General features: G+C 41.7%; 1 protein-coding gene across 4 annotated transcripts in view; it reads right to left on the reverse strand.

Annotated features, from left to right (window-relative positions):
* Positions 1-7,523: 7,523 nt before the first annotated feature.
* Positions 7,524-13,796, reverse strand: part of LOC103397127 (AN1-type zinc finger protein 5-like) — a 10,850-nt gene continuing 4,577 nt past the window's right edge. For 3 of the 4 annotated variants that reach the window (XM_008335361.3, XM_025052811.1, XM_008335362.3), the window contains 5 exons: positions 12,683-12,844; positions 11,568-11,664; positions 11,386-11,471; positions 10,752-10,886; positions 7,524-10,130 (listed from right to left, as the gene is read on the reverse strand). In XM_008335361.3, the coding sequence (XP_008333583.1) occupies positions 9,982-10,130; positions 10,752-10,886; positions 11,386-11,471; positions 11,568-11,664; positions 12,683-12,842 (627 nt within the window). In that variant the 5' untranslated portion in view covers positions 12,843-12,844 and the 3' untranslated portion in view covers positions 7,524-9,981. Of the gene's footprint in view, positions 10,131-10,751; positions 10,887-11,385; positions 11,472-11,567; positions 11,665-12,682; positions 12,845-13,068; positions 13,127-13,796 lie in introns of those variants that run through there. The other variant, XM_025052810.1, reaches the window with a different exon arrangement.

Consider the following 13,796-nt stretch of genomic DNA (forward strand, 5'->3'; position numbering starts at 1 on the left):
CGACCATTTACTTTTCCACAACTAACTGCATCATTACCAGAAAATGACAAAAATGATGATTTGCATGCTTATTTGAGAAATGCTGCAAAAACAAAAGAACAAATTGAATCTGCCAAAGCTCTCTCTATCCCACAGAAACCTGAACATGACCAGAAGATCCAGGTTGGCGACCTGGTGTTCCTAAAAGCCACACAGAGAACAAAGTGGTCTGACCCACAGTGGAACAGTCCCTACAAGGTCCTGATGACCCCAACCGCAGTCCGAATTGCTGAACGACCCTCCTGGATTCATGTAAGCCACTGTAAACTGTTAAGAGCTCAAGAAGCTGAACTACGGACACACACTAGTGCTGAAGTCCGGCTACAAAGGGGGTATGCACATTAGGTGTATGCAGCGAACGTAGCTGTCACTATTGCAGTGATCGTCTCAACCCCGGTGAAGAAACCAACGGGTAGAACACCCCCTAGTGTGTATTAGATGCTCCTTGGCATCCCTTCTGGCAACGAGGACTGTGTGGAATAAAAGGGGAAAAATTATTTTTCTTCACCTTTATCGCATTCATTATGGTGTTTCCAATTATGTGGTGGGAATACCAAACAAGAATGGACAATGATAACGTGAATGGAACTGAATCTTATTTTCAGAACAACTCATCTTATCTACTGAGATGCAGGAGAGCTTTGCTGGACAATCACGACCAGTCATTGGTTTCAGGTTGCTAATTTCACAACAGCAGCACATAATTTAACTGATTGTTATGTTTGTTCTTTTGTTCCAATCTTACTGCTTCTGTGCTACATCTTGCTGAATTTGTTAAAGATGATCCTGAAAAACGTGCTTTGAAAACCATAATTATGCAAAATCGCATGGCATCAGACTTCCTTCTAGCAGAGAAGGGAGAGGTATGTGCCCTGGTTGGTGGTTATTGTTGTACAGTTATTCCTGATTCAACTGATAATATTACACAGATAATTGGTGAAGTGCAAGCTTTACAGGAACATCTCCAATCACAAAAAGATGATTCACATTGGACTTGGGACAAAAATCTGATTTCCTGGCTCACTTCCAGTTCCTGGTGGAGTAACCTTTTAAAATTACTTATGCCTGTTTTGACTGTTTTTATTTTGCTTTGTTTGATTTCAACTTGTGTAATACGGTGCATTAAGTCAATGATTGCTAAAATGGTATCTACTAGACTACTGTATGTGCATGCCTTGTACCAACAAACTTATTCTCTCAGTCCCACTGCCCCACTAATTGGGTCCCGAAGGCTCCTGGTTCAAGTCCGCTAGCTGCCAAGTTACCACTGAGGTGCCCTGAGCATGGCACCGTTCCCACACTCTGCTCCCCAGGTGCTTATAAGCTGCCCCCTGTTTACTTTGGTGATGGGTTAAAAACGTTGTGTGTGTGCTGTGTCACAATGACAAATAATTTTCTTTCACTTTTTATTTTTTATTTGCTTTCCCTCTGAAAAATGACAAACAACATTTTATCTAACACAATTCTTCTTCTTTTCCTTTCGGCTTGCCTTTTTTCAGGGGTTGCCACAGTGAATCATTGTTTTCCATCACTCCCTGTTCTCTGCATCTTCTCCTCTGACTCCAACTATCTGCATGTCCTCCCTCACTACATCCATATATCTCCTCTTTGGTCTTCCTCTCTCTCTCCTACCTGGTAGCTCCATCTCTAACATTCTTCTACCAATGTATCCACTGTCCCTCCTCTGCACATGTCCAAACCATCTCAATCTGGCTTCTCTAGCTTTTTCTCCAAACCTTCCTGTCTGTGTTGTCCCTCTAATGACCTCATTCCTGATCCTGTCCATTCTTGTCACTCCTAAAGAGAATCTTAGCATCTTTAACTCTGCCACCTCCAGCTCCTCCTCCTGTCTTCTGCCTATTGCTACTGTCTCTAAACCATACATCATGGCTGGTCTCACCACTGTCCTGTAAACCTTTCCCTTCACCTTAGCTGACACTCTTCTGTCACAGATCACTCCTGACACTTTTCTCCAGCTGTTCCATCCTGCCTGTACTCTATTCTTCACCTCTCTTCCACAGTCTCCGCTGCTCTGAACAGTTGATCCTAAGTACCTAAACTCCTGCACCTTCACCACCTCTGCTCCTTGTAGCCTCACTATTTCACTGTTCTGCCTTTCGTTTACACACATGTACTCTGTCTTGCTGCGACTGACCTTCATTCCTCTTCTTTCTAGTGCAAACCTCCACCTCTCTAGGTTCTCTTCTAGCTGCTGCCTACTCTCACTACAGATCACAATGTCATCTGCAAACATCATAGTCCATGGGGACTCCTGTCTGACCTCATCTGTCAATCTGTCCATCACCACAGCAAACAAGAAGGGGCTCAGGGCCGATCCTTGATGTAGTCCCACCTCCACTTTGAAGTCTTCTGTCCTCCCAACAGCGCACCTCACTACTGTTGTACTATTCTCATACATGTCCTGCACCAAACTAACATACTTCTCTGCCACTCCTGACTTCCTCATACAAAACCACAATTCCTCCCTTGGCACTTTGTCATATGCCTTTTCTAGATCTACAAATACACAATGCAGCTCCTTCTGACCTTCCCTGTACTTCTCCATCAACATCCTCAAGGCAAATATTGCATCTGTGGTACTCTTCCTAGGCATGAAACCATACTGTTGTTCACAAATCTCCACTTCCTGCCTCAACCTAGCTTCAACTACTCTTTCCTAAATCTTCATTGTATGGCTCATCAACTTTATCCCTCTGTAGTTGTTACAACTCTGTGCATCACCCTTCTTATGAATTGGCACCAGAACACTTTTTCTCCACTCATCAGGCATCTTGCCAGTCTCTAAAATTCTGTTAAACAAACCAGTCAGGAAATTTACTGCCACTTCTCCTAAACACTTCCATACTTCCACTGGTATGTCATCAGGACCAACTGACTTTCCACTCTTCATCCTCTTCAGGGCTTTTCTAACTTCATCCTTTCTAACCTGATCTACCTTCTTCCTACTAGTCTCTGGCTCCTCGTTTCTACTTTCCCTTTCATTTTCCTCATTTAACAACTCCTCAAAGTATTCCTTCCATCTTCTCAGCACACTTTCCTCACTTGTGATCACATTCCCCTCTCTGTCCTTAATCAACCTCACCTGCTGCACATCCTTCCCAGCTTGATTTCTCTGTCTCGCCAATCTATACAACTCCTTTTCTCCTTCCTTTGTTTCCAAACTCTCATACAACTCCTCATATGCCTTTTGTTTGGCCTTGGCCACTTCCCTCTTCACCTCCCTTGTCCTCTCTTTGTACTCCAGTCTGTTCTCTTCTGTTCTGTCACTGTCCCATCTCTTCTTCGCTAATCTCTTTCTCTGCACACTCTCCTGGATCTCCTCATTCCACCACCAGGTCTCTTTGTCCTCCTTTCTCTGCCCAGAGGACATACCTAGCACCTTCCTACCTGTCTCCCTCATCACTGCAGCTGTAGTCTCCCAATCATCTGGGAATATCTCAACACTACCCAGAACTGCCCTTACTTCCTTCCTGAAGTCTTCACAACATGTCTCTTTCCTTAGTTTCCACCACTTGATCTTCTGCTCTGTCTTCACTCTCTTCCTTTTTGTCACCTCCATCGTCATTTTACACACTACCATCCGATGTTGTTTGGCTACACTCTCACCTGCCACCACCTTACAGTCTCTAATCTCCCTCAGATTACATCTTCTACATAGAATATAATCTATCTGTGTGGACCTGCCTCCACTCTTGTAAGTCACCCTATGTTCCTCTTTCTTTTGGAAATATGTGTTTACCACAGCCATTTCCATTCTCTTTGCAAAATCTACCACTGCCTGTCCTTCTACGTTTCTCTCCCTAACACCAAACCTGCCTATCACTTCCTCATCTCCTCTGTTCCCTTCCCCTACATGACCATTTAGGTCTGCTCCAATCACCACTCTCTCTCTCCTGGGGATACTCTCTACCATCCAATCTAGCTCCTTCCAGAACTTCTCCTTTTCTTCCAACTCACAGCCCACCTGTGGGGCATAACCACTAACAACATTAATCATCTCTCCTTCTACTTCTACCTTCACACACATCAACCTGTCTGACTCTCGTTTCACCTCTACCACATTTCTTACATATTCTTCCTTTAGGATCACCCCTACTCCATTTCTCTTCCTATCCGAACCATGATAAAACAGTTTGTAGCCTCCTCCAATGTTTCTAGCCTTGCTGCCCTTCCACCTGTTCTCCTGCACACACATGTCTACTCTTCTTCTCTCCATCATATCAGCCAGTTCTCTACTTATCCCTGTAATTGTACCTACAATCAGAGTTCCAAACTTCAGACCAACACTTCTATTCTTCCTCTTTTCTCTTTTTCTCCTAACTAAACGCCCTCCTCTTCTTCTCTGTCTTTGACCAACAGTAGCCCTATTTCCATCAGTGCCCTGTAAGTCAACAGCTATGTTGGTGGTCGTTTTTGACCCGGGCCCCGACCGATCCGGTATGGAAAACATTTGTTTGGCAAAGGTTTTACACCGACTGCCCTTCCTGACGCAACCCTCACCATTTATCCGGGCTTGGGACCAGCACTATAAAACACTAATTTGTGTACCCTAATGGCTGGTTTTGTACCCTAGTGGCTGGTATCTAACACAATTGTTCTGTTAAAATATGGTCTCTTAAGTTTAAATAAAACTAAAAAAAACAACAGCCAATTAACCAAATAACCCACCTGTAGCATCTGTATCTGCTGAACTGTATTAAGCTAAAACATTGCTCTTTATGGTCAGTGGAAAAGACAAGTGATTTTAGCTAACAGAGACATAACACTTGCTGATCCACTGCTGCCTGCGTCACTGTTCAAGAGTTATATTCAGATGTATCTGTAACACAACCTGACCACAGAAGGCAGCCGTGGATCAACTTCTAGGAAAAATGGGTCAGCCCGTGGCTCTGGCTCCAATCAAAGGATTGGTGAATGTAGGTTTAAATTCCAGCCACAGAACTGTTGTGTACTGAGCAGAAACAAAAACTCCCTCTCTGCTGGGCCCAATAAAAGTGTTGCCCACTACTTCTGCTTTAAATATTTCTCAAATGCAGAGGACAAATGTTATTTGTGATAAAGTATGTTTATACAATGATAAATAAAGCGTCTTCTACTTCTAAAATTCATTTTCCACTAAATCACCCTAATAGGATATACAGGGTTACTGATGGCATGGTGTTCTGTGGACATGCCCTGTTGCAGGAGGTGAAGCTTATGTTTCCTGGAGCTCAGTGTATGAACAGAGGAAACCATGAGATTCCTGCTCTGGTGCGAGCATGTAAAGCCAACACCTTCACAGACTTGGTTATCATCCATGAGACCAGAAGACATCCAGGTTTTTCTGTTCACTTATACATAATAATATAAAGAAAAGCCCAAAAATAGGTTAAAGTAAGCCAGAAGATAACTTGGGTTACAAATAGTTAAAATTCACAAAATGTGGCATCATGGTTAAACAATGTTACCACAGAAATTATTAAATGTTTGTTTGGCCCAAACATGTTGTCAGGTCTGTCTGTTTCCTGTTCCTGCTGTCTGCTGTGTGGGGTAAACTGTGTTATCACACTCAATTGTGTCTGCAGTTAGCCTCACTTGTGTCACCCGGTGCTCCCTGCATATATACACTATATTACCAAAAGTATTCGCTCACCTGCCTTGACTCATACTATGAACTGAAGTGCCATCCCATTCCTAACCCAGAGTTCAATATGATGTCAGTCCACCTTTTGCAGCTATTACAGCTTCAAGCTTCTCTTCTGGGAAGACTGTCCACAAGGTTGAGGAGAGTGTTTATAGGAATTTTTGACCATTCTTCCAAAAGCGCATTGGTGAGGTCACACACTGATGTTGGTCGAGAAGGCCTGGCTCTCAGTCTCCGCTCTAATTCATCCCAAAGGTGTTCTATCGGGTTCAGGTCAGGACTCTGTGCAGGCCAGTCAAGTTCATCCACACCAGACTCTGTCATCCATGTCTTTATGGACCTTGCTTTGTGCACTGGTGCACAGTCATGTTGGAAGAGGAAGGGGCCCGCTCCAAACTGTTCCCACAAGGTTGGGAGCATGGAATTGTCCAAAATGTTTTGGTATCCTGAAGCATTCAAAGTTCCTTTCACTGGAACTAAGGGGCCAAGCCCAGCTCCTGAAAAACAACCCCACACCATAATTCCTCCTCCACCAAATTTCACAGTCGGCACAATGCAGTCTGAAATGTACCGTTCTCCTGGCAACCTCCAAACCCAGACTCGTCCATCAGATTGCCAGATGGAAAAGCGTGATTCATCACTCCAGAGAACGCGTCTCCACTGCTCTAGAGGCCAGTGGCGGCGTGCTTTACACCATTGCATCCGACACTTTGCATTGCACTTGGTGATGTGTGGCTTGGCTGCAGCTGCTCGGCCATGGAAACCCATTCCATGAAGCTCTCTGCGTACTGTACTTGGGCTAATCTGAAGGTCACATGAAGTTTGTAGCTCTGTAGCAATTGACTGTGCAGAAAGTCGGCGACTTGCTTGATTTTATACACCTGTGGCCAGGCCAAGGGATTAGGACACCTGATTCTGATCATTTGAATGGGTGAGTGAATACTTTTGGTAATATAGTGTACCTGTATCTTATTCATGAAGACATCAAGACATTGCTCACAGTTAAAGGGATAGATTGACGCTGACTTATAATCAAAACAGTCAGAAGAAAGTAGTGAAGAAATGACATGAACTGAATCCTGGGATCAGACAACATTGAAGTTTTATTATGTGGTAAAGTAACATCAAGTGCAATGAATGATTATTTATCATTTATATATAAATATTATATGGTAATTTAACAAACAAATCATACTAATGGATAAGGAGTTAATAAACAAATGCATTTGGTAAAAGACAATTTAAACATTAACATATACACGCCGTAGATTTAACTTGAATGCTGTCCAATCAGGGTTTGGTCCCATGCTCTCAGGTTCCTCAGTCTGTGTCACTATCACTGAGCTAAATTGATAGAGGTCATACATTTGGGGAAAACTTTTATTTGCCATGAACGTTGTGAAGCATAAACCTTAAACTTTCACGTTGGCCAATGGATTTACATGATATATATATATAGATAGATGTACGAGTTCCGCAGAGAATGAAACGTGTGGCTGTTTGGTTCAGGGAGAGTGACAGACTGATGGCAGGATTTGAAGCAACACTCACAGCACCCCCAGACAACATTGAGTTATTATTATTATTATTAATTACATTATTATTAGATTATGCATCACATTTATATTTACATTAACATACATAATATGTGATTAATAATCTAGATAATATTGTTCCGCAAGTTTCCCGGAAGGTGGAGCATGTGGTTGCTTAGCTCAGTGGTAGAGACACAGTCTTGGAAACCTGTGATTGTATGCATCACACTTATATTTACATTAACCTAAGCAACCTAAAAGATAAAGCTATTAGTTCTCACCTAATTATTAGGTGAGAAGGCAGTACTATTCTGTTTTATGCTGGGTGGCAAGATTATCCGTAATACATAAATATTGACAGTTTATTTTTTTCTCTTTTTTGTACAAATTTGCATATAACTGAGAAAACCTCAAAAGGATACATACAGTTTACCATTTCAATGAAAAACACTCACATCCTTACAGAGATTAAATAAAATAAAAACAGGAGTTAAACACAAGTCACATACATACTAACAGGTTTTCCCATGTCAGAGTGCAGCCATCAAACACACATCTGCACAGGGACATGCACCCAAATCCAAACACACTAGCTAACACCTTTTTAACAGTGCTTAACAATAGCTGACCAGATGACAAACTGTCCAGAGAAGTCTTCAGGCAGATTAATGTTGTGAATCCAAATCCTTAAATTCAGTCCAGAGTCCATCTGCATTTACACATTAAAAGGCTCATATTTATCTGGACTACTTTTGGTGCTTACTAAGCAGATCTGAAAAGTGTAGGGTTCTCATCTGTTTGTGTAGACTCTCATCAAGTCCCACCCTGTGGACCTGCCCTGAAGGCTTCTGTAGTCATTTTGCCATCTGGTTTTTGGACGAATGAGAATTTCAAATCTACATTTTTGTAAGTCTAGCTCTGGCATGCTTCTGTATTTCTGTAAAAATGTGCTGATAAACCGGGCTTTCACACCTACTGTACATGTGAACAGACACACACAGAGACATCAGTTTAACATCAATGAAAAAAGATAACATAATTGTTGCTCAGCAAATAAAATAATCTGAAAGCCTAGGATAAGTGATGATGAGATTTCTCTTACAAAATCTAAAATTACCGACCAGGCCTGTCAGGAAGGCTGCTGTTCCTCCTCTCAGGCTGTGTATTGGTTCAGGCAGAGCTGGGCTTCAAACAAAGCATGTTATCACCAGGAATGAAGGACAGTACCAGGAAGTGTGAATGTCTGCCAAATGAACCAGGAACCATACTAAGATACCAGAAAAAAAATCACCTTAGAAATAATCCCTGCCTTTACCATTAAAAACCTCCCTTTATGATGGATTACGGAACATGAAAGCACAATACTTTTGTGAAAACTTAGCTTGTGAACGTTTGACTTTTTTCCAAGGTAGACTCCTGACTGACAGACCATCAGTCATAATCAAGGAAGTCCGGGCACTTTTGTGTAGCATTTGTGCAATATTTGATGGAATGAACTTAGTGTACATTTTGTCACACATCTGAGGATTAATCTGCAAAAACCTGACCTATTTGTGGACACATGTAACCACTGTGATTGGTGACTGAAGTTCCTTGAAAATATAATTTAGTTCAATGCTTTGATATGTGACAGAAAAACAGATTACTATCAGGACCGATGGAGGAACAACCTTTAGCCTGCTATATATAAAAAAAACTACTAAGAAGTTATTAGTAACATAGATTACTCTGACAAGCAGTATGACAAATACAGCCATGATATTAAACAGACTCTTCTAATCAGACTCCCTTCATCCTTTCTGTCCTTCCATTTATTATTTGTATTTAACTGTGGGACAGGGTCAGTCTGTAGCTGAACATTTGTGTGAATGAGCTTGAGTTTCTTTTTCGATTATGACAAATATGATGAGGAGTTGGCCCTCATTCATATGTCCTGAGTTCCTTGTACAAGCAATTGTACAGGTTGAGACCTACTCATATAATATCATAGAATCTTTCCAGAGTAAACAGTCTGCATGGTTACCAGTGTTGGAAACGGTTTTCATTTGCTGCAGATTCACAGGTGGGAAAGATGAATCTGTATTGATCATAGAAGATAGAGATGATCATCCGTTTCTAAAGTCAAACCCAATGAAAACATGGTAAACAGGAAGACAACAAAGTTCAACACAGCAGCTATGAGGTAGGTATAGACTGTAAAGACAAAAGCAACCAAACACCCTGTGCACACCGGGCGTTCAGTACCAGTATCTGTACATGAACACAAAATAGTTCAATAGGACAGAGTGTGTGCATACAATCACTGTGTGAGTTACTGTGAAAGTGTTACTTGATCAAGGATGAATCCTGGAGCAGCTGATTTACAAGGATGTCTGACACATGGCAGGGTCTACATTTTGGCACAAAATGGAGCCTGGTTTAAGTGAGAGGAGCAGAGCAAACCTAGACAGCTGGTCTGAGTTTCTTCTGATAACACACATTAAAAAGAGTCTCAACAGCTGCAAAACATTAATCACAACACAGAAATAGGATTAAATCAACTAACATTAATCAAAATAAAAATGATTAATAATATATATACCAAAGAACAGTGACTAGGGATGCACAGGGCCAATACTTCATTCTACTCATACTGTATGATCATTCATGCATATCAAACAGAATCATTTTTTCACCCCACCCCACTATTTTCTTGAGGTTGTGTAATATTGTGTATCTAGTCCTTTTGATCTTCACTTAGCCTTGTGTCTCCTAATGTCAGATTTATATTCTCTGGATCTTGTCGGCCACCACCACAGGGTTCTCTTTGCGGATCTTGGCAGCAGCTTCGGCCTTGTAGTCATAGGGACAGTTGTGCTTGTCAGAGTACCGATGGAGGCCACAGAAGAGGTTACCACAGCGGCAGTCAAATCCTGGAACCAGAAAAGGCACAGGTTTTCACAGGATGAATAACATTAAGCAGATAGCATTGGGTTCTGAAGCGAAGTTGTAGTTAATGTTATACTGATGGACACACGGTTTGAAAAGACAATAAGGTAAAATGGAAAATATATTCTGAAGAATTTTTACATTTGCCCATAGTATTTTTTTATCCATTTACAATGGCCCTTGATCAGCAGACAAATGATCAAATCAGCCCCAAAAATGAACACAATGTGAGATCAGTTTTTGAAAATATATCAATACCTCCCACATCCATTCTGCCCTTTAACAGCACTTTGCATATTGTCCATCAGCTCATTATCAGTGGACAGGAAGTGACAGGATGTGACAGGATGAAATGCTGTCTCCTGGAACATGAAGCTGTCCTGCTCATGTTTGTGTGTGTAAGCAGAATACAGATGAGTCAACAGCTGCTTTCTCAAGCTCATCAGGCCAAAATGTTGGAAAAACATGATACAGTTTGCCAACAGATAACAGTGTTGATAATGTGTCAAAACTACATGTGAGCTTATCTTAAAATAACCTGAAGTACCCCTTTCCACTGACTCATTTGCATCAGATAGTCCCCTATGTCATCTGTGATTTCTTACCGGTAAGTCCCACTCTTTTGCAGCACATGAAGCACCTATTTCTCTTGGGTTTGGAGGCGTCATTCTTGCCTTCTTCACTGGTCGAAGAGACTATTGGAGTTGGGCTAGAAGCAGTGGCAAGAGGCTGGCTAACAACTGCAGACCAACACATCGAAAACACATTAATCAAATGACATGAGCAGCAGCAGATGTTTGTTTGTATGTGATTCCTTGAAAGCCTCTGGCAGTGCTGCAGCTACTCTGAGCTAAACATGGATATATTTAAACAGCAGCACGTTCTAGTAAAAGTAAAACCAACAGTGAGGTTTAAAACCAGGAATTAAAAATAAACAGTGGCTGAAGTTGTTACTGAAAGGACTGTGTCTGAGAAATCACATGAACCAGAACCACATGGTTTCTTCAACATATTTAACAACAAGCATTTTGAAGAAAATGTCTCATTTAAGTGTCTCGTGTCCCATTTAAGCCAGGAGGGGACAGGGGCCAGAATGTGGACATATCACTCCTATAGCTAACTCCGAAGGTGGGTGGTGGGACCAGATTGGAAAAACAATTGCAGTGCAGACCTGATGTTTGTGGGTGATAAGGATTGATATCCCTCTCACATCAGTGTCCCTGTGTCTGTTAGTTTTACCTGGCTCTACGGGTTCTAGTTTTTCTTCTCTTGAGATGCTCATCTCTGTCATTTGTTGAGTCACAGGAAGAAATCCTTGAACATTTCTGCACAAAACGAACATTTTTAAATCATTAAAACAGAAACACATATTGATTAAGTAGATTGTTATAGCCTGTCAGGTCAGGACAGTCAAAACGGACCTAGATGTGTCGGGTGAGGAGGCAGAAGGCGATTCAACCTTGGCTAGACCGGCCTCTAGTCTGTGGATGGCAGAGGCCTCTGAGGTAGGACTAGTTGCTGAGGGTGGAGGTGGAGAAGAATGTTGGAAAGAAGTCACAACTTGAAATACACCCCCCACCCCCCCAGACAACGAAGGCAGTGTGGCAGTGAATGTGAACCAAAAACTTTTGGGTAAAACCCAAACTTATTAAATAGTAATCGAGCAAAAAATCCAGTTTCTTAAGATGAATACACCTTTAAGCCTAAGCCTTATGATAGACAGTTTCAGAGCTGATGGTTCATATGTTGCTTCCAAAGATGGATTTAAAACCATCTAGAGTCCAGATGGATGTGACGAACACATCACAAGTTCAAAAAATAGTTACATCAAAAGCAACCTTACAAAGTAGGGTTTTTTTTTTAACTGAAGAAGCCTCTTGAATGAGAGGCAAAATGTCTTAAAAAAACAAAAAAAACAAACCTACTTTGTCCAGTTGATTTCGATGTAACAATTTTTTTGATTAAATGACCTGGATGACTAGGTTCTCAGTACACAGATACATCACAAGGTCCATTGCTATTTCGGATGTCATATGAATGACAAAAGTCTTTTTGTGGAATATGCTGTGACCCTTAATGAAGGGATGGGCCAAAAGTGATTCTTCTTCATACACTTTAGTATGAAATGTAGTATTTAACACAGATTAAGACAAATGTTTTTGAACTTCTGACAAAAGTGACCATTGTTAAAGGTTAAAGGTCAATTTTTGTGGCATCTACTCTAAGTGTCACTAAATGTGAGCTGCTGTTAGTAGGCTGTTTTTTATCCTGCTATTAGTTTCTGGTTCCTGAAGTGAAAACATATTTATTGTCATAAACACATGGTGCTGAGGACAGTATGGTTTAAACCAAAACTGGTAAAAGATATTCTTTATGCTTACACCACTGGGACCTTGAACTACATGCAAACACATTTTTCAGCCCCAAAAAGTTCCCCTCTATAGAGGTAGACCCATCAGCTCATTGAAATAGGGTTGAATACAGTTTTCAATCATATGTTGATATCATATGTTAAACTATGACTGGATGTTCTTACCCATTGGGCTGAGCGGGCTCATGCGGTCGCTGCTTTGCTGTCTGGTCAAATGTTCCTTATAACAGACAGAGCACATGCCATTGGTCCGTGGGTTGCCGTAAAAACCACAACCTGTGGCACACAGCATAGGTCCTGGACTCTGGTTTGTCTCCTGGGCCATCGCTGACCAATGTCAGAGAAAAGAAATGTAGTGTAAATAATACATAATAATATGCTAAAAAGTCTTTACCATCTTATCAATCAAATTAACTTCATACAGACTTAAGTCTTCTTAACACAGATTAAAGGAAACATTTTTCATTTACTTGTGACGAAATGTGTAATGTGATATTTATCACGTCACACTCACACACATTTACACTATATTACCAAAAGTATTCGCTCACCTGCCTTGACTCATACTATGAACTGAAGTGCCATCCCATTCCTAACCCAGAGTTCAATATGATGTCGGTCCACCTTTTGCAGCTATTACAGCTTCAACTCTTCTGGGAAGACTGTCCACAAGGTTGAGGAGAGTGTTTATAGGAATTTTTGACCATTCTTCCAAAAGCGCATTGGTGAGGTCACACACTGATGTTGGTCGAGAAGGCCTGGCTCTCAGTCTCCGCTCTAATTCATCCCAAAGGTGTTCTATCGGGTTCAGGTCAGGACTCTGTGCAGGCCAGTCAAGTTCATCCACACCAGACTCTGTCATCCATGTCTTTATGGACCTTGCTTTGTGCACTGGTGCACAGTCATGTTGGAAGAGGAAGGGGCCCGCTCCAAACTGTTCCCACAAGGTTGGGAGCATGGAATTGTCCAAAATGTTTTGGTATCCTGAAGCATTCAAAGTTCCTTTCACTGGAACTAAGGGGCCAAGCCCAGCTCCTGAAAAACAACCCCACACCATAATTCCTCCTCCACCAAATTTCACAGTCGGCACAATGCAGTCTGAAATGTACCGTTCTCCTGGCAACCTCCAAACCCAGACTCGTCCATCAGATTGCCAGATGGAAAAGCGTGATTCATCACTCCAGAGAACGCGTCTCCACTGCTCTAGAGGCCAGTGGCGGCGTGCTTTACACCATTGCATCCAACGCTTTGCATTGCACTTGGTGATGCGTGGCTTGGC

The sequence above is a fragment of the Cynoglossus semilaevis genome, chromosome W (assembly GCF_000523025.1).
Source record: "Cynoglossus semilaevis isolate Cse_v1.0 chromosome W, Cse_v1.0, whole genome shotgun sequence".
Taxonomy (NCBI): Eukaryota; Metazoa; Chordata; class Actinopteri; order Pleuronectiformes; family Cynoglossidae; genus Cynoglossus; species Cynoglossus semilaevis.